The sequence below is a fragment of the Camelus dromedarius genome, chromosome 11, assembly GCF_036321535.1.
Source record: "Camelus dromedarius isolate mCamDro1 chromosome 11, mCamDro1.pat, whole genome shotgun sequence".
In the NCBI taxonomy this organism is placed as follows: domain Eukaryota; kingdom Metazoa; phylum Chordata; class Mammalia; order Artiodactyla; family Camelidae; genus Camelus; species Camelus dromedarius.
The window spans coordinates 7,528,201-7,555,966 of record NC_087446.1 but is presented as its reverse complement, the minus strand read 5'-3'; the positions used below and the strand labels follow the sequence as shown (position 1 = coordinate 7,555,966).

At 48.2% G+C, this 27,766-nt stretch overlaps 1 protein-coding gene and 1 long non-coding RNA gene across 5 annotated transcripts in view; one reads left to right on the top strand and one right to left on the bottom strand.

Moving 5' to 3' along the window:
• Positions 1 to 27,456, top strand: part of GRAP2 (GRB2 related adaptor protein 2) — a 60,446-nt gene extending 32,990 nt beyond the window's left edge. The window contains exons 1-8 of one of the 4 annotated variants that reach the window (XM_010983548.3): positions 4,420 to 4,523; positions 7,371 to 7,462; positions 14,292 to 14,383; positions 17,470 to 17,589; positions 20,882 to 21,050; positions 22,930 to 23,118; positions 24,310 to 24,432; positions 25,074 to 27,456. In XM_010983548.3, the coding sequence (XP_010981850.2) occupies positions 7,385 to 7,462; positions 14,292 to 14,383; positions 17,470 to 17,589; positions 20,882 to 21,050; positions 22,930 to 23,118; positions 24,310 to 24,432; positions 25,074 to 25,253 (951 nt within the window). In that variant the 5' untranslated portion in view covers positions 4,420 to 4,523; positions 7,371 to 7,384 and the 3' untranslated portion in view covers positions 25,254 to 27,456. Of the gene's footprint in view, positions 1 to 4,419; positions 4,524 to 7,180; positions 7,202 to 7,368; positions 7,463 to 14,291; positions 14,384 to 17,469; positions 17,590 to 20,881; positions 21,051 to 22,929; positions 23,119 to 24,309; positions 24,433 to 25,073 lie in introns of those variants that run through there. The other 3 variants (XM_064491427.1, XM_010983549.3, XM_064491428.1) reach the window with 3 other exon arrangements.
• LOC116156511 (uncharacterized) lies at positions 22,394 to 24,280 on the bottom strand. Its single transcript, XR_004140354.2, has 3 exons — positions 24,062 to 24,280; positions 23,473 to 23,561; positions 22,394 to 22,511 (listed from the first exon to the last, which is right to left on the bottom strand). It is a non-coding gene; the product is annotated as an uncharacterized LOC116156511 (long non-coding RNA).
• Positions 27,457 to 27,766: the final 310 nt, after the last annotated feature.

The window sequence follows — 27,766 nt, the reverse complement described above, 5'->3', positions numbered from 1 at the left end:
AGGTAATGAATAATCGGAAGAAGGAAAAGCAAATGACTATTTGTCTCGGCATCGCTCAATTTACAAGGCAGGGGAGGGGACCTGCACAGGGACCACCTTCTGATTTGCCTCCCTCTTCTACTCCCCTCCCCTTGACCTCCCTTCCCCAAAACAAAAAAAAAAAACGCTAAGCAGGACAAGAGGAGCTAATTAAAAAGAGGGAAGCCTCACTGAGACCAATGAAATCTCCCTAATCCACAATGACAGACAGGGACCAGCAGAAGAGCAATTTGATTAAATAAGGATCTAAGGGACTTAGAAGAACTCTCCAGTTGTGTAAAGTTTATCTGTTAGTTTTTGAAATATCCTTCTTTAGCTTCCAAACCTGGAAACCAAGTGCCTTCTAGCTGGGAAGATGGTTTCCATTTGGAAAGTAGGAAAAGTATGGAAAAAAAATCTCAGGGCAAAGCCAGAGGGTCCAGGTGGGGCTGGGGATCCAAGGTTGGATTGAACCTAAGAGGCTGGCAGGTGGTCTGCAGGCAGTGCCCTGGTAGAGAGAGGTGTTAGAAGGCCGGGTGGGTACAGCCAGCCTTGGGTGGGTGGTTACGGGCTGAGCCCAAAGCCATCCCAGACTGGGAGGGGAGCACAGCACGACCCCCCGCCATGTCTCGGATCCCACTCAGGAACCCACTACCGCTTTCCGCAGTGAAGCGGCTAGAGGATGAATTGTTTGGTAAGGGACACACAAGCGCAGAGAGATGGAGAAACTCCCTGATGGCTTCTATTCACAAGCCACTTCCTGGTGGCCTCCAGGACTGGCATCAGCAGATCAGCTACCGAGGAATTATTATCCTCGGACAAGCTTCAAAGGGCACCTCTAGTCCCATGTGTTCACCCTTGCCAGCCATTCCAGGGGATTTACGCATTTCTAGGGCTTAGGAGGGGGAAAATTGAGTCACCTAGGGATGAGGGGAAAATAAGAATGTCCCGTGTGCTCAAAAGCATTTAAAATGGAGGCTTTTAGAGGGTCCTAAAAATGTCCGCCAGAACTGGTTTGGTGGGGTCCATGTGCTTGTCTTTGCTTATTCTGGGTGCAATAAAAATCAGCACTGTTTATACCCCGTGGAGAGAGCACCTGTGGAAATAGGCCAGGTCCTCCTAGAAGGCCCCTGAGGTCCAAAACCCAAAAAGAAACGGCCCTGCATGTCTGACTTGAGAGATCCAGATAAGCAAAGAAGTGTTGGTTGTAAATCTTTTAAAGCAGAAGCCCTTGGTGGCCACTCCCACGGCTGTCTTGGTTGTAGCTGCCATGATTCCATCTCCCACTGGCACCTGGACACAGATCCAAGTCTCCAGAGAAACCAGAAGCAGGATCTTACTAGAACAGGATTTGAGGCCCTCTATTTTAAGGGCTCCAGAGGATGAGTTAGAAGTAATTCAAGAGCAGGCACAGTAAAGAAGTATGTAAGCCCTGTTAGACACTGAGCGAGAAGGTTAACATTTCCAACGTGGCCAGCTGATTATAAAGGTATCCTGTGGGCGAGGATTCTGCTGGTTTAGAATAGACCAAAAATGTCACCTGAGGGCCCAAAATGAGGAAAGATCAGCCCTTCATCTCTTAGCCATGCTCAGCCTTTTTCTTTTCTTTCTTCTTCTTCTTCTTCTCCTTCTCCTTCTCCTTCTTCTCCTTCTCCTCCTCCTCCTCCTCCTCCTCCTCCTTCTCCTTCTTCTTTTTTTAACATTCTTTTCCAGAATAGATTGGTTTGGGTCTCTAGAAGAATATTTAACCAGTGGCTAACAGATGAGTCATAGGTAGTTGTCCATCCTCCACTTAGGAAATTTCAAGAAGGGCGGTCTATGACCTTCCTCAGTTTCCCACTCCTATGTCTAATGCCCAGAAAGAGATGATAAAGTCAGAAAGGCCCAACCACAGCTGTACGTTTCAGATAAAAGAAAAATACATAGTAGGGGTTTCAACACAAATCATAAACCTCGGCTCAAAAGCAAGAGTGAGGAACTAGTCATTTTGAGATGAAAGGGGACCAGCTTTCCAGGGAGCTCAGAGAGAATTTAAGCATCAGAAAATGTGTGGGAGCAGATGTCTTCCAATTCTTTTTCCATCTAAGCAATTCTGTATTTTATGGGTTTTAGACTCTTTGAAATGTTAAAGTTTAGATGCCTTAAAACGCACCAGAGACCAGGAAGACAGTTGCCAAACTGTCTAGATAAAGGTTGTGGGGACTCGCCATGCATAGAAAAGTTATGAGGTGGAATCCACGGTTTGGGGTGCACCATTGCCCTCTATTGGATTAAATAAATCAGACCTTCCGTGTGGACGTGTGTTTCACGATCTCTGGCTGAATTTGCTGAGCAGTTAGGGCACTTTTGAATGGAAAATTAATTGATCCTTGTAAATGGGTCCTTCCGCCTGCTGCCCCTTCCCGGTGGAAATCAATTACAGTTATAACTCTGGTGGCAGGTCATTTATCATGTTTCCAGACACTCAACAAGCATTTGCTAAGGGCCTACAAAGCACTGACTAGGTGCTGCTGGGCATCTAAGGATAAATAACAACTGCTATTACTACTCATTTGATGCCTACTGTGTGCCAGGGTCTTTATTAACACACAACCGCCCTGTGGAGTAAGTGTGATTGCCCCCAGGTTTTGGACGAAGAAATAGGGCACTTGGGAAGTAAATGGCACATCTTAGATTCATATCAGGTTCACCTACTCCTAAGCCCTGAAGAAGTTTACAGACTGTTAGTGGAGACAGGATATAGCCAAGGACATCCGGGCCCCGGACCCATAAACTACAGCCAGTAGGCCAAATTTGACTCATCACACATTTCTGGCCACAAGGTAAGATGGTTTTTACTTTTTTGAATGGTTGGAAAAAATCAAAATAATAATTAGAATATCTTGGGGCATGTAAAATTATATGAAATTCAGGTTTCAGTGAGCATAATTTTATCAGAACCCCAGTCCGCTTGCTTGTTTACTGTTCTCTCCGGCTGCCTTCCCGGAAAACAGTGCAGGTGTGTGGTCGCAGCAGACAATGTCCTGCCCTTTACAGAAAAGAGGTTGAGGACCCCTAGTCTATACTCCAAGGTGGAACGTTATATATCAGTAGAAGAGGTTTTTTTAAAAGATGCTTGGGGTTTAAGAAAAGAGGAAACATATTTATTTAACTCACAGTGTGAGGTGCCAAGAGGGACATACAGATGTGCCCTTTTTAAGACTCAATGCATGAAAACCCAGCCTTTAACACAGATAAATGAAAAAGTAGCTATTTGCATAACAAATTTTTCTTTTCATTTTGCAATGGGATTCCTTTGCAGAATGAGCGTCCATCATAATAACTCTTCGAGAACATATCTATTGTGTACAGTGAGGCTTAGCTGTCATCATTTTTTCCTGGCCATGTAAGGTTTCCCACTTCCGAAACAGAACTGAGCTGACCTTGCTGATTCAAGGGGGAGGACGCTGTCTGCCTTCACACTGTCTCCAGGAGAGGTTCTGCCTGACAGTAGAAAGGGTGTGGATTCCAAGCATTACTGTGTGAACTTAGAGAGCTGGTATCATTTTACACTTTTAGCTAAGCTCCTCTGGTCACTGCAGCCAAAGTTCTAAAACGTAAACTCCTCACTATTCTATCAATAAATAAATTAATACAAATTATGTTTGTTGCTAATAACCTGGTAAATAGGCTACAAAAAAATACTTATAAAGAGCAAACAAACCAACCTACCTCCCCAACAAAACAAACAAAAAAGAATTTTTTAAAAAAGAGTAATGTTTTTTTTCTTCCCAAGACATTATCTCAACTTAATGACAGCATAAACAGGGGCAAGTCCTATATATTCAAATTAGGGCTCCCCCCAGCAAAATAGGAAGTGTTGGCAAGATTCAGTTTGAGCCCTGGCTCCTTTCCCTGGGTCCTAAGCCTGAATCTTCGAAGAGCTTTGTGGTGTTATGCAATTGCTCTTTTTAAGAGAAGCACAAAACGGAAGGCTTGGCTATTCATAGCCAAATTAGGAGGAGCTGAAACTGTTCAAGAAGTTTCTCTCCCGGTACCATTTTGATGGTAACTACATGTTTCTGAACATCCACTGAATCTGGCTTTCAAATGGAGGCTGTTTTACAGAGCTGTCTCCTAGCTTTTGTTTTCAGAATCCTCTGCGGTGATGTATTTTAGAAGTAGATAAGCATGCCTGACTTTTTCGGGGGTTTTTTGGTGGTACAAGAAACTTCAGCGGAAATGCAAGGGCAGAGAAAACTGTGCTGGGGGTGTCCTGTGTGGAGGTGTCCAGCGGTGGTCTGTGTCCCAGGGCTGCTAATCAGTATTCCGTGCAGTTCGTGAAGTGGGAGGGTGAGAGATGCAGAGGGCTGGTGAGAAGCAGAGCAGGCGCTGCGGGCAGGAGCCATGCACAGTTCAGAGGCAGGCTTCCTGGACCCATGGCACCGTCAGAAGGGCTGGGCTGAGCAGGTGGAGGCTGCTGGCAGCGGCTTGGCACCTGGATGCTGTCACTTCTCCACACTCAGGTATCATTGCAGCCGTTTCTGAAGCTGATTACTGGAAGGGAAAGCACATTTAGCCCATCAGTGAGGCTCTCGGAAGAGGTGTCTGTCTTCATCTTCCCTGAGGTCAGAAGCGCTCTAACTGCAAAGAGCAGCGAGAAGGCTCCACCGCATTGAGTTCTTGAGGCCGCTGAACTCTCTCTCTCTCTGTCTCTCTCACCGCCCCCCACCCCCGCCTCTTTTCTCTCTTGGAATTGTTGCTACCACGTCTTTGGCTCCATCACTTGTTTTCTTTTCCAGTTGCTGTGGTGGTGGGTACAGGGTTTTCTTTTTTCCCTGGTGGTAATTTTTAACTTTTCAAAATTAAAACTAATGAATATAGAGGAGTAGGATATAAATTTCCATGCAGTTTTATGATCAAACAGAAGACCAGCCCCTGGGGCTGGCACATTTACTGTTCTCTGCTATTAGGGAAGCAGAGAATGGTAAATTCGAGGGAAGAATTTGCAAAGCCCCCTGCAATTTGAACAAAAACAGAGCGTCCCCCACGCCACCCTGAACACCTCCCTCCTACCAAACAGCATCTGAACAGATTTCATTTTACAAATGGAAGTGGGACACAAACAAATTTTTTCAAAGTGATTGCACAAAGAGTGGGCCTGTTTAATTGGGTTTCTGCAACCCAGGATTAACATTATAAGCTGGGGAGCTCTGTGATGTGCCTCTGCGGTTGGCTTTACCACCCCACCCGCCTCCTGGGGGAAGGTAGAGGAAAGTGCCTCTCTTCAGAAGCAGTTTGACTTCTGCCACAGCCTTCTCACTGGGTGACTTACAGCCAGCCTGCACCCAGCACCCAGGCCTGATCTGAGTTACATGTAATGTCGGAAAGATCTTCCCAAGCTCAAGGTCGTATCTAGAGCAAGCCTTGGATTTTTTTTTTTTTCCATCTCTAATGTATGTGACTTTCTAATATGCTTAGCACTTGCCCTCCCCTTGTCTCCATCCTGCTTATTAAGGTAAATTTGCATAGAAATGGGATCTTGGTTTTCAGGACCATTCACCTGACACTTGATCTCCTGATGTGACCAGTGTCTGCTGTTGATACCATGAGGGTGACCCACAGAAGCCCATCTTCCTGCAAACTAGAGGGAAGGCTTTAATTAGGGGAAGCTTTGCACGTTAAAGTAATGGGGTGAATCAAATCAGCAGAGGCATTTCACAGTCACTCAGGAGGGCAGAGTACTCCTTCCTGTTGAGTGGGTCATCCTAGGGCACAAAAATTTTAATTTGCCTTAGATGGACAGATCTTGAAGAAAGTGCACCAAATATATGTGGTTTTTTTTCATTTGGAAATAATTTTTGGCTGGTGATAAAGCTCAGACAAGGGGCTGTGACATTTTACTTTGGCTCCTGAAATATTTTTTGCTTAAGATCCATCTTTGGGACTGGTAATATTCAGCTCTACAAATTGCCTTTGGAAGACCAAGCGAATGTGGCGAATCAGAGGAACCAGCCTCTTGCTATCACCACTGCTGCAGTCGGCTTTAATCCTCCGCTTGCTGCGTGCTGCACCCTCCCACTGGGCACTACCCTCCTTATTTACCTAAATTTTGTCACCTGGGCAGAAGTTCCCACTGAGAGGACAACTGTGATCCCAGTTTACCGGTCACTGAAAGTCAAGTAGATTTAAGGGTTATTAACCTGAAGGGTTTCAGACTTAGGCAAATTTTGCAAAACAGAAATGCCAAACAACAGCTTTCAAGATGGTGTCCTGACAGTGAGCAGAGAACCAAAGAATTGGAGGGTCATGGAGAATAAATATCAAATTTCAATGAGAAAAGTTTCTAGATGATGGGAGAAATCAGAAGAAAATTTTTGCTGCTTTTGGCCAGGCTACCTTTGCTGAGGATAAATTCATTCCATAAAATTATTCTAAAATATAAATGCTACTTAGCTCTATCTTGTATAACATTTTGCATTCGTCATTATTTTAATCTTATGTCCTTATTCGTTGAGCATTATGATCCTCCTTTCACAAATAAGGAAACTGAGACTGCAAGAGATTTCGTTACTTGCAGGAGGCACACAGCTATTCGCCAGCAACACCTGGCCTCTGCTCTCTTTCTATTAAATCCCACTGTCTCCAAAAAAACAGCTATATTTCATTTGTAGGTTTACTTATTTATCTTTACTCAGGTCTCATGTATTACTAGGAGGGACCAATATTTTAACTCAATTGAAGTATTAAAACGGAAATTTCCAAAATGTACTTGGTCGTCACCATAATAATAAAAGAAGGAATCTAACTAATTGAGTCTCTCAACTCTAAAACCAGAGTGCTTTCTACTCCCAAACCGTGCAGAAGGATGCTGCGTTCCCCACTGACCGCTGCTGTCTAGTTCTCTTAAATGGTTCAGATGTAAAAGAGAAAATGGCATCTGTCTAATTAACGCTGCCTGGTTAAATACAGCTGCTAAGGGACGGCCTCAGGACAGTGTTTACCAAACAGTCTTTCCAATCCCTCGGGCCCCAAGTTAGAGATGATAGTCAGTCTTCCGTCCTTATCAACCGGAAACAGCGATGCCCCAGAAATGGTCACAGGCCAGGACAGCAAACGAAGAAAGGAGAGGGGAAAGTCGGTCGCTGGCCTTCACTCCCTGCTCCTGGCATCTGGGGATTCAGAGGACGATGCCGGAAAGCAGGTCCTAGAGGCTCTGGGAGCTCTTGCGGAAAACAAAAGCCCTCACGCTGCTCCCGCACCTCCCTCCCCAGCTGGAGACTTTTGAGGGCTCCCCTACCAGCCCGCTGGCACTGGCTCTGCCGCCCCCCTCCTGCCAGAAAGGCACAATGACCACATTATTTCTCTTCCAGCTTCACGTTACAACATGGAAGCCATTGCCAAGTTCGATTTCATCGCCTCAGGTGAGGATGAACTGAGCTTTCACGCCGGAGATGTTCTGAAGGTAGGTGATGTGGGGCCCCGGGGAGCCTGACAGAGTTTAGGTGTCTCTGGTCTGGTCACTGAGTCAATCTCACAATCCATGCCTTTGTTTCTCAAGAAATATATACAGTTCCTTTCAAAGAGAGAAGTTCACCTCAATCAAAAGGCTTCCTTCTGAGCACCTGGGCATCAGCTACCAGGCTGGGTGATGGAAATCCACTTGGCACAAGCCAGCATCCTTGCCCTGAGATGCTCGTGGCATGGAGGGGGAACAAACCTGCCCTGAGGGCTGTCATAGATGTTCTCATCCACATGCTCAGGAGCAAGGGTTGGGGGACAAGTGACCCCACCTTGAAAGATGGGGTTGTAGGACTGGGTGGTGCTGTCAGTTGTCAGAGAATGCAAGAAGGTGGGCTGGGCTCTTGGCTAAAGCTCAGAGATGAGTGAGCCCAGGCGGAACTCGGTCTGCGTTGTGATGCTGGGCATGGCTGGGACTTACAAGAGGGAGGTGTGGGTGGGGACAGCCTGGAGAGGCAGCTGAGAGTTGAGACTCGGGTCTACAAAGGCCATGCACACCTGGCCAACTCAGGGGCTTCTTAAAACTTGTCTTATGGCCATGCTTGAATTGTAGCGGCCACTCGCCGAGCTGAAGAGGGCCTGGACTTCTCCCCCGTTTCCTGCACCACAGTTACAGACCCCGCCTGTGAGCCCCTGTTTTGTGCCAAAAAACACAAGGCCTTCAAGAGGCCACTGGGGAACCAAGGCACCAATGCCCTCCTCCTGGCCTCGGAACACCTCAGATATCCTGATCCCAGGTCCTCTGCAGCCCACGTGGGCCTTCTCAGACCACCCAGTGTCGCTGAGGCCACCATTGTCCCTCCACTAAGATAAATGTCTGCTATAGGAAGGACCCCGTCAGTACACAAGACGATGATTCCAAAGGTGTCTGCAGAGCACAAACCAGGCAGAATGATGGTTTGGATTTGAACCCCCCAGTATTTATCCCCCTAACTGCTCTCACCGTGCAAGACCTACTAAGGCAGTTGCAAAGAGTATGCCTTCAATGTCGAGCTTCTCGAGGTCAAAACTGTTCCTGGGGCTGCTGACCCAGGAAAATGTGACCTTCACTTCTTTGGGATCTTACCAAGGTCACAGAGGGCTCTGCAACACGGTGAGCAGTCCCTCCCTTCCCTGTGGGGAACTGTGACCATGTGAGTATTGACATTCTAGAGTGTTCTCACCCAAAGGAAGCCCAAAGAAGGGGACAACTCTCACCCCTCACCTCCCATTTCAAACAGAACCTACTCTCTTGCTTAAAATTTCCCTATTCTCCAGAAAAGTAAAAAGAAATGAAAAACTCTCCTCAACTCTGCTTTTCAGTCCAGCTCCTGTTTCTTTCCTCTCCTTCCCTGCCAGTGCTGGGAAGGATTCTCTGTGCTAAATGTCTCTACTTCCTCACTTCCCGTTCATTCCACTGGAACCCTCTGGAATCTGTCTTTTACCCCCAACACTCCCTTAAAGAACAGCAGTGATCTCCTTAGTGTGGAATATAAGGACCCTACTTAAACGCCTGCAGGATCGGACTCTGCTCACTGTCCCTCTCCTGCAGCTGAATGGAGCCCTGTCTGACACCCAAACACCTTACGCTGCTCTGAAAGTTTTTATTTCATTGTATCCCTTTCTTCACTGGAGAGGAATCTGACACAGTACAAAGGAGCATGGACTTTGGGGCCAGATAAATCTGAGTTTGAGTCCCAGCTTAGTAGCTGTGTGGCCTTGGGTCAGTCACTCGCCCCCTCTGAGCTTCAGTGTCTTTATAAGTGGAGGCCATATGTATCTTACAGGCTTGTGGAAAGGATTAGAGGTAATAAATAGCCCCAGCCCAAAGTGGATGTTCAAAAATGATCTCCACATTGTCAGTGTCACCCGTTCCCACTGCCTCTGACTGTTAAAACTACTGCCATAGCTTGGCCTTGACTGACTTCATCGCCTCCCATCTCTTCCTCCTTCATCCTACAAACTAGTCCCAGAAGAGGCTTTCTAGAAGACAAACCAGATCATATTATGTCCTTACTCAAAAGCATTCAGTTTGAGTTCTGGTTCCCCATTACCAGTTGATTGAAGTCTAAACCCTACGGCCCCAAACTACTGCCCAAGGACATCGTGCTGGTGTGCATGAACACGTACACGTACACTTACATACACACATACATATGCACACACATGCACATTTTTGTGTATGAAATGCCCCAGGTCACACTGCATATACCCACCATCCTTTCCAGGCTCTCCCTCGTACTCTGAATGCCCTTCTCCCTCACACAGACATTTGACCACCTCTGCCCAGGAACTCTCACTAATCCTCCCCTCTCCCAACCACCCCTCCCGACCATACCTCTTTAGCTCCTCCACAGCATTTCACACAAACTCCATTCAAGGCACTTACGATCTGGCCTCACATGACAGTAATTTACCAGCAGGCCCAGCTTCCAAGCTCTCTGCATCCTGAGCAGCCACCTCTCGCTGCTGCCTGACCCCGTGTGATCCTGATTGTCTGCTTACATGGTGGCTCCTCCACCCCCCAGAGGTCTGTACAGGTCAGGGCTGGGTCTGACTTAGTGTCCAGAGCAGCAGAAGGGGGATAAATATTTGATGAATGAGTGAGTGGGTGAGCCCTCCACTGGTCTGAGAGCAGATCCTTGCGGGTTTGTCTTTGTATCTTCCCAGCATCTAACCCAAGTCAGGGCCCCAGACGGGGGCTTGGTATGCCTTCCTTGGATTGTTAAACTGCGCTTCTACACATTTAGAATTCCATCAGAAGGCCAAAGCCCTCCTTCTTTTAAAATTCTGTCCTTTGTAGCCACTGTAAAGACGAAAGTGGAGAGGGGCATGTTGGCTGAGCCTCCGGGGAGGTCTGTATCGTGGTGGTAGACATGCTCCGTCCGCCCCCTCCTCCAGAGATGGGTAACAAGCCCCAGGAGGCTCACAGCTGTTTTCAAGGCCAGCTCTTGACTGCCCGGGCAGTTCACTCCCGGAATGCTCTTTCGTGGTTGGCCTTTAGTGCTGAAAGACTAAACAGCCTTTGTCATTAGAAGGTACAAAACAAACTGACTAGCTCACTGCCAAACCACCCCCTCCAGACTGTGAGTTCCCAAGGGTGAAGGCCCCAGCTCCTTCCTCTCTCTATTCCCAGCACCTAACTGCAAACAGTAGGTGCTCACTAGATGCCATTCCCAGAATGGTGAGCCAGACAGTGGACAGGGAACTCCTGCCAAATGACTTGCTCCCGTGTCTCCTGTGAGAAAAACATTTAAAAAGTCAAGAGTTGGATGTTTCGTGTCCATGTCACAACCTCTGGCCCCGCAGCTGCTCCCCGCACCAGACTTAGATTTCCCACTAGAATTTGCCAGTCGATATTTAAAAAAAAGCCTCTCAGCCCAGCCCATCTCTGTCTGCTTCTGTAATGCATCTAAACGTGACCCCACTTCTTCCCACTAAAACAGCGACTAAGGGGCACTAAGAGTTAATCCTATGTAATTAACTCCTTCAGCACTTCAGATTTCTGCTCTGCCTCTAAGAGCTATAATTTCATCCAGTTTTAAAATTCTTCCAACCGTACATTTTGTCCTCTTCCCACATCTAACTTATTCTCAGGCCATGTAACCCAGAAAATGATTTCTGGGAGGCAACATTATAAGAATTAAGTTACAGCAAAGTTAAGGGTAAAACCTCACATGTTTGGGCTGAGCCCCTTGCCCAGGTTTACACGATGGGGACAAGAGATAGGGGAACGGGGTGGGAGGGATGGAGAGATAAGACGAACAGGAAGCATGGCTCCGGGCCAACAACGGCAGGAGGAAACCACCTCCCCCAAAAGATTCTTCTTTGCAGAAAATGAGATTTTTTTAAAAGACCTTGCCTTCTATGCACCATAAAAAGCCTATAAATTCACCTCTCTGGGAACACAATCTCAGGCAGACCGAGCAGCAGGTGGTGGGGGAAAGTGGCTTGTATAGTGGGATAATCTTTCAGTTGCTGGAGGAGGTAGATGGGTGTGAACCACCATTCCTAAAATTACAGCCAATTTCAGGTCAGAGAACTAAGTGCAAAGTATGGTTCCTGCCGCAATGAGCCAATTTCCAAATGGCCTCTTCTACCTCATCCCTGTACACCTTCGTATTTGACATTTGCTACCCAAGCCAAACGTCGCCTTCCTGTGTGACGGGAGAAAGGAATTCCAAAGTCCTTAAATTCAGGGGAGAGGGCATGGAGCAAAATGCCCTTGTGTTCTTTACGTGAAGACCAGGCACTGGTGCGGAGTTTCCTAACTCTTCTTTTGACCTAGATTTCCTGCCTCCCCCACCCACTACCCCCCTCAGCACACACGTACCCACGCGTCCTTGGCAAGACCAACAGTCACATTTGATGTTAGAAACTATAAAGTTTTCTTTTCTCAGCAATTCTAGAACTCAAATATGGGACACACTTTTATTTCTTCAGAACAAATGATTGAATTCAAAACATAAACATATAACACTTTAGAGAACTTATAAACCCTTCCGTGTCCTTCAGAACTGGAGTTCTCCCTCATAAGAATATCACCTTTTACAGAATTATATTCTTGAAAAAAAAACGGTGCATACTCTCTGAAGGACTTCCAGATACCAGGGCTTACTTGATCCTCGGGTTGGCTCCGTGAGGTGCTGGCCAGTTTTTATTGCCCCCATTTTGCAGATGGAAATTGATTCGTCTAAGGTCATACACTTAGTGACAGAGACAAGCTAGGACCTAAGCCTCCTCATTCCCAAACTAAAAGTCCCCCTTCTACCACCTCAGGTGTGACATTAGAAATAGGTCATCACTGCTTCTCAATTACTTAGCTCTCTTCAATTCTCTTCCCAAACTCCGGGACAGAGAAAAACTTGTGGTTTGAACTCCACCAATTTCAAGTGACTGCAGGATCCCAAACTCCAGTCCTAACCTCTCCATCAAGTCCAGACACACATCTCCAACTGCTCACAGAGTTTTCCTCCTCAGACCTCCCAGGGCAACTTGATTCACCCACACGCGGTCTGAAGTCCAGGAGTTTTCCCTTAGACCTGCTCCTCCTCCTGTGTTTTCTATTTTAGTAAAGGCATCACCGCCCACTCCATCTCCCAAGCCAGAAATCCGGAGCCATCCCAGAATCCCCCTTCTCCCTTAGCTCCGCCAACCGTCACTAAATCCTGCCATTTGTGCCTCCTGATTCCTCTGGAATATGTCCTCACCTCTTCTTAGCCCAGAGCCCCTCCATCTCTTCCCCGGATGGCTACACATCTCTCTCCAACATCTCTTTCTCCCGTGACTTGACCCCTCAATCCAACATCATGCTCTGAGACAGCACGCCTTTCTTCACTCTGGTTCTTACTGTGCTATTTCCCTGCTGAAAATCCTTTAATGCCTCTTCATAAATTTTGAGGTAAAAATCCAGAATTTTCAACATGGACCACAAAGCCCTGTGCCCCTGGTTTCCCTTGTCTCTGGTCCTGTGGTCACAATCTAAACTCCCGTTAGACTGAGGCGTTTCGTCCTCAGAATGTCCTCACTTCCTCGTGCCCCAGAAGAAGTTCTTTTGCCCTCAGACTTCACCTGGGTAACTCCTTTCATTGCCTGGGAAGCCCAGATGGCCTCTCCTCCAGGTGATCTTTCTTATCCGTCTTCTGTTTTCCCTGTTATCATCACACTCCCATCAGTTAACCCATTTTCAGCTACAAGAAACAGAAACTAAAAATGGCTTAAACAATAACAATGATTTATAATTTCTCATGCAAATTCCAGTAGTCAGAGGGCTCCTGGGTGGCTCTTCAGGGGTTCCATGGCATCATCAAGATCCTTCTCATCTTTTTGCTCTACCATCTTCATTTTGAATTATTATTTGAGTCTATGCTACATACTTTAGAAACATTCTTGGGGTCAGAGGATGCAGTGAATATTCATCTTTTAACGGTAAACGATTTTCTGAAATAACCAGAAACCACATAGAGCTAAGTCTGGAGAATCATATGAGTAATCCAGGCAAGTGATAACATTTGAGGTCATGGTCAAGGTAAGACTGTATAGTAATGAGGCAGCAATTCCGGTTTTGCCTATGATCTGGCTCTAAAAGCAAGTTTAGAAAAGGCATTCCAAATGTCTTGAGTTATGTCCAAACTGTTTGTGAAACACATGGGGTGTGAAAGCCAAGAGTTATGTTTTCATTCTTTTTTTTTTTTTAAATTTTTCCTTGTTGGGGGTAATTAGGTTTATTTATTTATTTAATGGAAGTACTGGGGATTGGACTCAGGGCTTCGTGCATGCTAAGCGCGTGCTCTACCGCTGAGCTATACCCTCCCCCCACCAAGAGTGAATATTTTCAAAGCTAGCCCCCACTTGGATGTTTAAGTTTTAATTTGCTAGTTTCAAAAAAAAACTTAAGAACAAATTGAAATTGTAAAAGATTCCTAGTTGCCTGGCAGAGAGGAGAAAGTCACGGAGTAGCCGATCCTTCCTTCTCACCACCCGCCTAGATAAGGGGCCTAAGGTGCTAAGATCTGGGACACGACTCTCTAAAATAGGAGAAGGGGGTTCAGGGAAGCCCCTGAGCACTGAGTCTGGGGGGCCACCCAGGGTGGGGTCACGTGAGTGGATGGCCCAAATGGACAAAAAGAGCTTGGGGTCAAGAGAAGCCAAATCCCAAAGATAGACCCGCTGCTCTGGCCCTTGAGCAGCTAAGTGGTTCCTTTGTCTTATTTTCTTCTAAATCCCAAAGGGCACCCTGCGCCCTGCAGCCCCTTTCTCCTGCTTCTTGGTGTCCTTCCTTCTCTTCCATGTAGATCTTAAGTAACCAAGAGGAGTGGTTCAAGGCGGAGCTTGGGAGCCAAGAAGGATACGTGCCCAAGAATTTTATAGACATAGAGTTTCCTGAGTAAGTATTTCCAGCCTGCTGGGACGGGCCTACCCACACACACTCCCCTTACTTTTTCAGCAGTAAAGATTACCCACGCACAGCCGAGATGCCGTCAAAAATGGTTGCCTCTGGAGAGGGAACCACGCAGCTGAAGGCCACGGGTGGGAGGGAGACTTGCATTTCACTGCATTCTCCCCCGAATTTTATACCATGTGCAAGTATTGCTATTTTAAGTTTATAAACTAGAATTATCTATAATCATAGCCACAGGGTTTCCAAGAATTCCAGTAGGGGGCGCTGTCGGCCACCCCACTTCCACAGCTGCTCCTTCGGGGGTTCTTCTCTCTTGTCTCCCAACCCAGCCTCCGTCCCAACCAGGATAACGAACATCCCTGGGCCTTCCTGAAACCATGCTCACGCCAGTGAAAGAAGTCGGGGAAACTCCCTTCGTAAAGAGGAAACGAAAAATTGAGATTGGGTCTCGTGCGTCTCAAGAATTGACCACAAGGGTTAGATAGAAATCTAATCTTGTCTGAGAGTCAGGGTCTAGCCAAAGAGCAAAGGCTTGTTAGAAAACCTTTGCTGATGATCCTGGTGAGGCGCAGCGGTACCGCTCCCAGGGCACCAGCACTGACCACTGAACCTGCAGGTTGCCCACTGACCTCAGCGGGGCCCTTGATGCTGCCCTGTATCTTCTAGGTGACCGCGTCACACCTGCAGCCCTCCCCACCACACTCCCAGATGATGCCTTGCTTCCAGCACAGTGCAGGCCCCCAGAAAAGCCCCACTACCCCACCCCGACCTGACTCACTGCATCCACCCACATCCTGCAACCTCTGAGACTCTGCCTTTCCTGCAGCTGTTAGGAAAGAAGCATCTGTGCTTCTAGCCCAAGTTCTCCCCTCTCTCCCGCATCAACTTTCTTGCCTTCTCTGCTGGACCATTCCCGTCAGCAAGCAAAGATGCTGCAATTTCTCCCATCTTACCAAAAAACAAAAACTAAGCCAAATAACAAAACTCTTGATCCCAAATCCCCTTCCAGCTACCCCTCCACTTCTTCAAAAGAACTGTGATATTCGCTGTCTCTAACCCTCCTTCTCCCGTTCTCTCTGGAGCCCCCACGACTCCTTGGAAACCTTTTGATCAAGATCACAGTGAACCGCTGGTCCCCGTGGTCGATTGTTGGCCACCATCTCAGCACAATTTGACGTGGGGAATCTTTCCCTCCTGTGGAAACACTTTCCTCATTTGGCTTCCGGGACATCCTCCCGCCTTCTCTGCTGGACCATTCCCGTCAGCAACTTACTGTCAACTTACCCTCCCTCCTGGTTCTCCCACCTTCTCCTTTAGGGTTAGAATGTCCCCTCCCAGGGAGGCCCTCCCCGTCACCAGATTTTAAATTACTCCCCCCTCCCCATATCTCCTCTGTTTTCATGTTCTCCACAGCACTGACATCACCTGACACACTCTGTATTCTAATCATTTTGCTGTTTGTGGTGTGTCTCCCCACACCCGCTAGGATGTAAGTTCCACAAGGATTCTTATCGGTTCCGCTCATCACTGTACCCCCAGGGCCCAGAAGGGGGCCCAGCACAAAATAGATGTTTAATAAAAGCTGTTAAATGACTGAATGAACAGCTTTGGAGTAATAAGATAATGTGAAACCCTGGCATTTCATTTCATATGTCGTGTGTGTGGACATTTTTGCAAGTCTTGAAAGACATCACTTACCAAATTCCTGTTGGAGGACAAGTGTGTGTTTTCTAAACAGTCCCCTCACTGCTTGCTGCCTGAGATATTGCCTCTGAGGACGGCTGCTGGGGAGGGGGCACCCTTCATTTCCCCTCCCCATCACGTTTTCTACGTTTCCTGCGGTGGCCGCTTGTCAGCCATGTAGGTTTGTATGGCAAATTCTCTGGCAGGATCTCCAGGCAGATGACATCAGAAACCCTCTGTTTCCTGCACCTCAAAGCCCAGCCACCCTTCCCCTGCAGCCCCAGGTCTGGAATAAGGACATCCCTTCCACCTTCCCTGTCTGCTCAGTTCCTAAACTCCAGACAGCACAGGGAATTGCTCACAAAGGAATCCAGAGCGTGGCCTTTGGACGTTCCCCTTAAAGGGACACCCATACTAGCCTTCCAGGGGCAGCAGTTAGGGCAGGCACCTTGAAGGAAAGGGGCGCTGCCCCACCTTTGGCCTTGGAGTGATTGCCAACGTGTGTTCCGCTTTTCTACGGTTCAGAGAGGTTTCCGGTCTCCTGCCCTGCGGTTCCAGCCACTGTTTGTCTTGCCCCCCGGGCCTTCTTCATAAGCGCCATGCTGCCTGCAGCAACGCTTCCAAAGGCTGCCACCCTGGTTGCTTCCCTGAAAGACAGTTTCTCCTCAGTTTCTTCTTTTCTACAGTAAAGAAGATTTTCCAGCCTGGCTTTTTGGGGAGGGCCCAGAAGCGGGTTGTGTAGACATCTCTGTCTGGCTGCTGCCAGCCTCACTCATTTCCAAGTGTGCGTGCGGGCCTCCCTGGGTGCCCTGCAGCCTCTGCCTAGCACAGAGCAAAACCGACCTGCCCCCGGCCACCCAAGGACCCTGGGCTGTAACCCTCCTTCCCAGCCACTGAGGTCTCAGCCTGGGAGCCAGTGCCCAAGGCCCTGCCCGGCTCCAGCCCGATTGCCCCAGTTCCCAAAGGGGTCCCTGCCTCCTGGCATCTTGTCTGTCCCTGCAGTTCTTTTCTGGAGATATTCCTCTCCAAGCTGCCGCAGGCGGCCGCTCCCTGCAAGGAGTCACTCCCACGCTGTCCCATTTTGGAGCAGTGGCACATTTCCATGATTCAGGATTTCCAAGCCAGAGAGACACTTCTGTGGGGGATGCGGGGGGGAGGGGGCGCAGTACAGAGCAAGGTGGGTGCATCAAGGGGAACCCTAGCCTCGCCCGCCAACTGCTGGAGCGTTTGTTTGGTTTCAAAAGCTCCTGGCCCCTCTTTGATCTCTCTCTGCTCTCTGCTGAACACAGTCCCCTGCCTCTCTCCCTGTGGGTCATCTCTCCCCGTCTTCCCCCACACCATCACTCTGGCATCTCACCAAGATCCTCTGCTTTTATCTCACCTGCTAGATGGTTTCACGAAGGCCTCTCGCGACACCAGGCAGAGAACTTGCTGATGGGCAAGGCGGTCGGTTTCTTCATCATACGGGCCAGCCAGAGCTCCCCAGGGGACTTCTCCATATCTGTCAGGTACTGGTCATTCCTGACCCCACCCTGACCCACACCACCCTCTTGAAAAGACCTATGACTTCAGGAACCTGGCAGCCAAGAGGCCCAAGCATCTTATCAACTGTGATGCCACCATTTCCTTCCCGTAACTCATGTACATGACTCCTTAGTTTGTGGCCCAAATTACATGTACATTCATCAGCCTCCCTCTCCAGCCCAGGTGCTTCTGGAAGGACAGGATTTTTATCTACTAACTTTGTACCTTTTACAGAGCCTTGCACCCTATAGGTGCTGGATGAATATCTGTGGAAGGCAAGGGAAGGGAGAAGGAAAAGAGAGTTCCTAATTGTCCACATCCATCTTGAGGTTGAGATCTTAACCTTTTCTTTTACCACTGATGTTTGTCTAAGGAAGGGTCTGAAAAAATCAAAACCCTGAGTTCCCGCCGCAGGTCACAACTGCAGTTGTGGGTAGTTGTACAAAAAGGCCACCTCCAAGCCCTGTAAAACCACCGAACGGGCAGCAGCAGAGCCCAGGAGGCCTGGGGTGGGGGGCTGTGACAGCAAAGTCTGGCTCCTGTGCAGCCCCGGGGAGGAAATGACTCAGCGCAGGCTTGAAACATGACACAGCCCCCCACGCAGAAGCCCCAAGTCTGAACACACGGTGTGTGGTCAGCGTGTTGGGGATCACAAGTCACACATCAGACTTGGTGACCACACGTGAAAGTGCAAGAATTAAAGCCGATCGTAGTCTAGGAGGAGGCCCGACAACCTGTACAGTGAGGCCTTACTGTCAACTTACCCGACCAGAAATGCCGGTCTGCGTGATGCCATAGCATTTGAAAGACATGCAGCCATAGTGCTTTAAATTCATAAATCCAATCTCGAGTAATCAGCTGAGTCCAGTTTGCTATTTAGAAAGAAAGGGTATATTGAGGAATTGATAGGAAGGACTTAAAAATAATAGGTCAACCATTTGTATGCATATGTGCCCCTGCCGGGCTCAAGAAGAGCTTGGGCTCCAGAGCACTGCCCTTGCAGTCAGGCTTAAACTTTTAATTTTCCTTCACTGAAGTGTTCTTTTTCATGACTTGGGCAATGGTAAGTTTTAGCTCAGGCCAATACTGATGTATCACAAATTCTAAACTTACTAGATCTGAATTAATGAAATTCTGTTCTATTAATAAATCTTAACAAGTCAAACCAATTTCTTAAGGGCCACACTTAGAGGCAAGAGCCAAGCAAATTGTTAGACTGAAAGGCATCTCTTCGTGCCTTTGGTCTGCATGATGTTGAGTCTGGCTTTTTCAATTAGGAATTAGGATTTATATTTCCTTCATTAAATTGAATTTTATAAGGGTGGAGGGTATAGCTCAGTGGTAGACCACGTGCTTAGCATGCACGAGGTCCTGGGTTCAATCCCTAATACCTCCACTTAAATAAATAAATAAACCTAATTATGTCCCCCCCCAAAAAAAAGGTTTTTAATGTTTAAAAAAAATTGAATTCTACAAAAAAAAGAACAGTCTTGACTTCTGCCAGTCTTCCCCTACTGTTGAGACAATGTAGCTTTTTGTGATGGTGATTATTACCATAAACAGAATTATATTACTTCTTCTGCAGAAATGTAGTATAATATATTCCAAAGCAAAATTATTTTTTGTTTACTTATACATCTGCTTTCTGTCATGGATGTAGATAATTAAGAGCTAAGTATAGCTCTATCATTTTTTAAAGGTTTGAAATATTTAGACTTTAGAGCCTGGAGCCCTGAGTTACATCCTTTCCTCTGCCCCTCTCAGAATTTGAGACAATGGTCCAGCCACTCTCTCTCCATCACCCAGATGACCAACTGCAGCCCTGACATCCATCCTCTCAGCACAGGAGAGGGAAAGGGTTAATGTTTCTCATTCTGTGTTCTTTGACTAAGAGGTGGTAGATGAATAATTGTATCACAAGAATGCGTCCTCCTCCTCACCCAGATGTGAGGAGTGATGACTGAGTTGAGCCACGTGGTGTTGGAGTGAAGAAAGCTTATATGAGTGGCCACAACCGAAAGGGGAAGAGCAGGCGATGATCACAAAGCTTCGGTGATATCCCTGAGTTGGTCAAGCAGGCATCACTGTCTGGGTTCACCTGGCTGTGAGCAGAGCCCAGCGCATAAGAGGAGAATGAAGATCAGAATTCCTGTCCTCTCTGAACGCGGACCACTAAATCCATCCCTAAGAAAGAGGAATCTTTACTCTCAAGCATGCTTTAAATTTTTGACCTTTCTGCTGGATCGGACAACTGCTATCATTAACACAAGTTTATATGTAGATATAAATGTATGTTCATTTGACCAAAAAAAAAAAGACCTTGACATCCGAAAGAGAATGACTTTGTGGTGGAGAAAGCCTGGAGCTATTATTAAAAGGCCAGTCCTCCCTTTCCAGTGAATACAATTCAATTTCTCCAACCCTGGCACAAATGTGTCCCATCACTTGTGAGTCCAGCTGGTGTCAAGGGTGCTGATCTAAAAGAAGTTAGCATGAAAATAATTAATATTAATAATAATAATAATAATAATAATAATAATAATAATAATAATAGCAAAAAAAACAAAAGAAGTTAGCATGTGTGCATGGTATGACAGGCCCAGCTCTCTAGACTAGAAACCGAGAGCCGGGATTCTTGCCGCAGCCCTGCCACTCACTCACCGTGACCTTGACCAAGGCCCTCCACCTCTCTGAGCCTCAGCACATTTTTTTCCCAAAAGCTCAAAATACTTTGTAACCTTATTTATGCGAAAGAAGAGATCCCCATTATGTACAGAACAAAGTGTGACAAATTTCTCTGGTAGTTTACAGGCTTAAAAGAGCTGGTTCAAACTATTTCTGTTAAGAGAAAGATAACAAGGGCATGAAAAACTCCTCCGCTCTAGTCTTGGCAGAGTCCTTAGCCTAGTAATGTTTCAGCAGTTGCCATGTTTCAAAAGAACGTTGTTAAAAAAAATAGTCCTTAACCTCATAGCCTTTAAAGCATTTGGAACTTTTTTCTCTTGTAAAAGATCAGCTCCAGTGGCCGAAGAAAGATTAACTTCTGCTCAAGTAAAAAAATCTCTAGTGCAGCCTGTGTCCTTCCTGAGTGGTCCTGCCCACAAATCTCCCCCTGGAGTTTGACTGGGCCAGCCCACCTGCCCAGAGACGGGCTAGCCACCCATATCTCCATTTCCTACCCAGACAGAACTCCAGCATCCCTGGATGCAGTCAGCCCTGGAGGCGGGGACATGGTCACCATGTAATAGACAGTGTTGGATTTGCCTTGATCTCTAGGCATGAGGATGATGTTCAGCACTTCAAAGTCATGAGAGACAACAAGGGTAATTACTTCCTGTGGACAGAGAAGTTTCCATCCCTCAACAAGCTGGTGGACTACTACAGGACGACTTCCATCTCCAAACAGAAGCAGATCTTTCTGAGGGACAGAACCCGGGAGGATCAGGTATGCTTCAGGTCCCCATCAGCCCCAATTCAGAGATTCTGGGCGTCTTGGGTCCTACATGAACCACCAAGACCACGCATTTGATGGGCAGGTCCCTGCACATTCTGAAAGGCAGAATAACTCTGAAGTCAGATCGCAGTCTAAATCCTAGCTTAACACTTCCTAGCTCCATGGTTTTGGAAAGTTCTCTGAGCCTCAGTTTTCTCATCCGTAAAATCGGGATAATAGTGATATCAACTTCATAGGATGTTGTGAAGGTTAGAGAAGATGATGTGTCCCCATCCCTTACATCATCCCTAATCACACTACAAGCACTCAGCACACATGGGCTCTTATTGTGGACGCTGGTATTTCGTTTTTCACAGACGTTACTATCTCACAATTTTCACCTTAGCTCAGGAGTTGCCCAAGGATGAAGGAGCTGGGTGGTGGGTGGTAACATTCAGGAATATTAGAGCCTGGAGTCCAGGACTAAAGCAGCAGGTAGAGCTTTGTGACAGAAGTGGGGGTGGCAGAAGCGGGGGAGGCAGAGGGCATTGGAGGAGAAAACTGGCCGTGGAATTCATGCTCTTGGAACAGTTGGGAGTATGAAGTATTGTTTTAATAGAAAATGCATCAGATAGACTTGGCTTGAAGTCCTGATTTCATTGCTAACTATTCTTATCACATAGCCAAGTTAAGAAAACTTTCTGAGCATCAGTTTTCTCATCCGTAGCATGGAGAGAATATAATGCCTCTCTCACTGGGCTGTTGTGAGGATTAAATGAGATAACATGATTACAGCTCTTGCCACAGAGCCTGCCCACAGTTGGCACTAAGGAAATGTTAACTTACCCCCCATAAATAAATTCACACATGCACAATCTATAAAATAATGTTTCAAAAGAAATAACAGTTATGAGAGATGGATATTATAGAAACAGGCATTGACTAGGGTAGTTGAAATCCCAACAACAGGTTATTTGAAAAGGCATTGAGACTTTCCAAGCAACATGTGCTTTGGGGAAGTAAAAAAAAAAAAAATCCCTTTCAAGTAATGGGTTGATTTTAAGCCTGAGAAGTTATAATCAAAGGGGAAAAGGGTGTTCCCGAGTGCACACAAAAGTTCAGAAAGAAAAACAAAGGTTAACCAAGACCTTGTGAATACTTTTAACCAGGAAATGGACAGAGGTATTCATTTACAAGGATGTGCACAAAGAGACAAGAGAGACAACATTAAACTGCATTAAACTGGATTAAAAGAGTTCATTTTGCAAAGTGCTTAAAACAGTGCCTGGCATACACTGAGCCCAGGGCCCTGTGTAATTGTTTGTTAAATAAAAATAACAAGAAAGTATCTCTGACTCACGAGGTTGTCCTAGCATTCAGGAGAAAGGTCTTGCTGCTTCCCAACATGCCCAGCGGCAGGCCTGGTTTCCATGGTGCTGCGAGAGCGTTGCTGCTTGGGTCTCTTTCACCAGGCTGTAAATGACAGCTCAGAATCATGCAAAGTCAATAGCAGAGCTTATCTGGAGGGTAGGATGTCCAGTGGTGTGGCAACACGCGATAAGGAGGAGTGGCATTGTGTCAGGAAAATGGAATATGTAAGCTTGATTACACAGAGAAAAACAAGCCCACTGGGAATGGACTAGATGGGTACCATGTGGAAAGTCTGTGAACCAGACACCCATACTCCCCAAACTGGGAGGATCTGAGAATGCTGAAGCCACTTTGAAAACCTGATGATCCAAACCGTCCACTCTCCTTAAGCTGTCCCCACCCCATCAGCTGTTTCTTGGAGCCGTCAAGCGCTAAGTCTGGGCACAGCTGCCAGAAGGGAGGGGTAGGGCCAGCAGACGCGGGAGGAGAATGGATCTGTATCTTCTCTGTTCTCTCTCAGCGTCAGCGGGGCAACAGCCTGGACCGGAGGTCCCAGGGAGGCCTACCCCTGAGTGGGGCTGTGGGAGAAGAGATCCGGCCTTCGATGAATCGGAAGCTGTCAGACCAGCCCCCCGCCCCTCCCTCGCAGTATCCCGCAGCCCAACTGCCGCCACAGCAGCGGTACCTGCAGCAGCAGCATTTTCATCAGGTATCTCCCAAGAGCGAAGCTGGGCCCAGCAAAGTGGGGAGGAGGGCATGCTTTCCCCTAGGCTCAGGCCACCTTCTCCCCACTGCCACTTAGTGTGTGAAAATCCTCCACAGTGCTGGAAACAACCAAAGCAAATAACTGCTGGGGGTCGGTTGTGGCCCTGGGACTGTTGGATGAGGGAGGAACATCCTGGTCCCCGCCAAGCCCCGTCAGGTCTCACTGAGTTTATAAAGAAAAGCCTGGGTCCCCAGATGGCAGAAATACGGTAAACTGTTCTTGGCAAAGGAGTCTCTGTGAACTAAATGGCTCCCTGCTTGAACATGCACACGCACACGCACACGCACACACACTCACCCCGAGGACTCGGTGAACAATTGCTTCGTTTTCCTATCAGTGCAATTCCAAGTCTCTTCATGCCCCTTAACCCATCTGGCTGGTGAGATCTATAAGAAAAACAGATTAACATCAGAAATGGAGGCTTGCTTATTTATTTATTTATCCCCCGCCTTGTTCCAGATGGGATTTTAGGCGACTTAAGGAGGTGGACAATACAGCCAGATAACATCATTCTTAAATTCCTTAGCAGGGCGTACAAAGTCCTTTGTGAGCTGCCCGTATTTGTCTCCCCAGCCTCGTCCCCTGCTCCCTCCCCCACTCCCCGCACAAGCACCCATTCCGGCTGTACTACCTTTAGTTACCAGGATGGTCCACTGTGTTTTCTCTCATGCCTTTGAGGCTTTTAATATGTTGTCCCCTCTGCCTGAAATGCCCTTTCCTCCTTTAAACTGGAGTTCAAACATCACCTGCTCTATAAAGCCTTCCCTTATTACCCAGGCAGACTTAGACACTCTTTTCTCTGCTCACTTATCACTTAGATGTGTGTGATACCCCCTCTAAACTGATGTTCCATGAAGACAGGGGCCTTCTCTTTCCATCTACGTACCCCCGAGCTTAGGTCTGTACTAGGCACATGGCAGGTGCCTGACAAACATTCCTTGACTGAATGAATGAAATCCGGCATCGTCTCCACATTGGTCATTGTTTCCCCTCTCTCCATCGTCTAGGGTTTACTGCCATCATCAGTGAGTATTCTTGGGCTGTGTCCGTGGCATCCGAGCAAGGCACTGGGGGAGCCTGTGGGGGATGCTTCCGGAAGGGTGACGACGGGTCTCCTGTCGCATATGTTTCTAGGACCGCCGTGGAGGCAGCCTGGACATAAACGACGGGCACTGTGGCGGGGTCCTGGGCAGTGAAATGAATGCCGCCCTCATGCACCGGAGACACACAGACCCGGTGCAACTCCAGGTGATCGGGGTATGTGAATATCCCCCTCTGGGTTCAATGCAGGAGGCAAAGGGGACAATTAGAAAAATAGTTGGCCCGCCAGGAGAGATGCCAAACTGCGTGGAGCTCACACAGAGGTGCTGGGAACCCAGCAAGGGACGGTGGGGTGAGAATTCCCGGGCAGAGCCAATCCCAGCTGGCACCATCCAGCCTGTTCTTCTCAGCTTGGCTGTCGGGCCTTGCCCGGTCCTCATAGCTCCTGGCTGCTATTCTAGCAGAGGGTGATCTGTTGCCTTTATCACAGAGATCCATCTTGACTTGGCTGCGCTGGCACCAAGGGCTGTTGGTTTGGGCATACTGTGTTCTGTTTGTCACTTGAAGAGAATAAAAAGACCACCTATTGATGTAGGGAGAGTCGTTCTCCAGGATCCTCCTGGGGCCTTGGAGAAGAACGTCTCCGTTGCTCAGGACTCTGTATCTGGGTCTGCTTTCAGTTGCAGTGGGGTTTGAAATGTCTCTGGGGAGCCATTCGTCAGCCTTTAGGGCGGGCTGCTCTCAGAGGGCTTTGTCTCAGTGCCAGACCCAGCAGAGACTCTTCTGTGAGCCAGTGGCTCCGACACCAGCTCGGCCACCCCCAGCTCAGCAGAACCTCTCTGTGCTTCCCCCAACAGCGAGTGCGGTGGGCCCGGGCGCTGTACGACTTTGAGGCCCTGGAGGATGACGAGCTAGGATTCCAGTGCGGAGAGGTGGTGGAGGTCCTGGACAGCGCCAACCCGTCCTGGTGGACTGGCCGCCTGCACAACAAACTGGGCCTCTTCCCGGCCAACTACGTGGCGCCCATGATGCGGTGAAGCCCTTCTGGAGGAATCAGAGGCTCTTGTCTGAAGCTACCTGCAAGTGATGGGGCAAGAAAGAGAAGCTGGAACTACATAAACATACGTGTGTGTGTGCATATACACGCATACATACATACACACACGTATATGCCTGTGCACACACACATTTTATAATAGTAATTTATTGGCAGTTTAGTTGGTTAATTAGTTAATATGAAAGGAACTCAGGTAGAGAATTATATTTTTACTTATTTTCCCTCCCCTCAGCGGATGTGCAGAAGGCAGTGGGGGAGTTGGGAAGCGGGGGCAGCGAAATGAAATTGAAATTCTTCCTGTCCTTAAGATGCACCGCTTCACTTCCTCCTGGTCTTGAGAATTTTTGCTGAGAGTTGCTAAGCAGGGATCCACATCTGGCGTTGGACAGGGAACAGCAGGGCGGAGTTGGGCCTGGTGGGGCGTGTTCCAGCTTACCCGCCAGTCCTCCTTACCCTGAGGGCGTGCAGGGCAGCTTCCCTCCTGTTCTCCAGGGTGGGCACTGCTGCACTGGGGGTGAAGTCTGAGCTGGGCATTGGAAGGGGTACGAGGCTAGGGCTGGCCCCCTGGCTGGTGCTCAGCCGAGACTTTCATCTCCCTGCAGTGAACATTCCTCAGCTCATCCTCCTCCCTGTGGCTGACATGGAGAAATGGAGGCTCCGCCAGGAGCGGGGCGCTGGGAAATGGAGGGATTGTTCACAAATCCCCCAGGGGCTTACTTGAGTGAAACCTGTTTCCCCGGCGACCAACAGGGCAACATCCTAGACTCCGTAAAGTGATTGGAGAAGCCCTGGCTGAGAATGCTGGATTTTAGAGCCATGGTTTTACGGTTACAAGGGTTTCTCTTCAGGGCACTATTTGTTTTCCCTCTTGGTTGTCTGTGTTTTGAAGATGCTTTTCCCAGTGGCACAGAGAGAAGCTCACTCTATGGGAGCGTTGCGTTCGCAACTGACCCATCGATTGGTTGGTTGGTTGATTGACCATGACCCTGAGCCAGAGCTGGCTTTGAGAGAGCTTCCTGTTCCCTCTGACTGTTGGACCACTGCTGGCACCTCCCCTGCCCTACAAGCTGCACCTGGGGAAGGAACCCCACTGCCACTGTCTCCCCTTGTCACCTCAAAATAGAATTGTGTTTCCCTGAGCTCACCCTGGGGGCGTGAATCACAGACCAGCCTGGCTGGGGAGCGGGGACCCTGGAGGTGGAGGCTCAGTGTTTTAGTGGAGCCAGAATAAGCCTGTCTGCCCTGAGGGACCCAGGAGGGGTGTGTGTGTGTGCAAGTCTGTGTGTGTGTGTGTGCGTGTGCGCATACACGCTGAGACAGGAAAGAAAGGGCTGGGGCGGAAGTGCTGGTGAGGGAGCGTGGGGGTGGGGGGGCCTGTTGCTTTGTCCTCTTCCCAGCCCTTCCTGCTAAGGAAGGACCAGGCAGCCACGAGCAAAGGTGATGTAAGAAGAGTTTCTGACTCAGAAGTAACAGTCAGTGTCACGTACGTAGGCTGTGTCCCTTTGCCTCTGAATTCCACTATTTCTCTGATCCCCGTGTTGCCTTTAGAGAAACAGGGAGAAAGAAAGGACTCTGTGGTGGGTCTCAGGAGGGAAGAGAAAACAGCCTGAGACAGGCAGGGGCAGTGGAATGAGGAGCGTCTCACAGCCTTTGGATAGGAAAGTGCAGGAGGGAGTTAGCGAAGACGGTTCAGAAGGTCAAGGAGCAGCTTGAGAGGCACAAAGGGAGGAGAAGGGACAGGAGGTTACATGCCACAGGCGAGGAAGACATCGGGTGACGAGTCAGCGGACAGACATCGGCCAGGAAGGAGGGACAGAGGCAGGTGGCGAGGGAGGAATTGGAGCAGAGGAACGCAGACCACGGAAGGCAGGGGGCGAAGACACCACAGGAATGAAGACAAACGAATGGGAGAAAGAGAGCAAAGGCCGAGCAGCCCTACTAAGCTATTTCGGTGCTAGAGAATGTGAACATGCTACAGGAAATAAAAGCCAAAAGTGGTGTTTGATCTGACAGGATTTACAAACCATATGCTTTAACCAGCTCACAAACTTCATCCATTTGTCTGATTATGTGGGAGGACCAGCCCCAGTGAAGACAGAGGGAAAAGATTTGGTTCTGGCCTGGGTTTTGTGCCTTGAAACACATCTCAAGAAGCAGTAATAAAATGAGTGCCTTTGTTTTGCTGGCTGTGTCTGGTGTCTGTGTCACACACGCCTCAGGTGGGGGCCTGGGGTCACTGGCCTCGAGGGGCTGACCACACAGCATGGGCAGAGCTTTCAAGCCCCTGGAACCAGACCTTCTGTTCCAGCAGAGGCCGTTGTGGGAGTGTTTTTAATTGCGGTGCTGAAACAGCCTTGTCCCTGCATGTCACATGTCTCATTTCAGAAGGAAGGGAGAGTCATCCTAACCACCCACAGGAAACAAGGGCCCACGGGGGACAAGGCCACTCTGTCCATGCTGTCCGGGAGGGGAGGCTGACACTCCTTGGCCTCT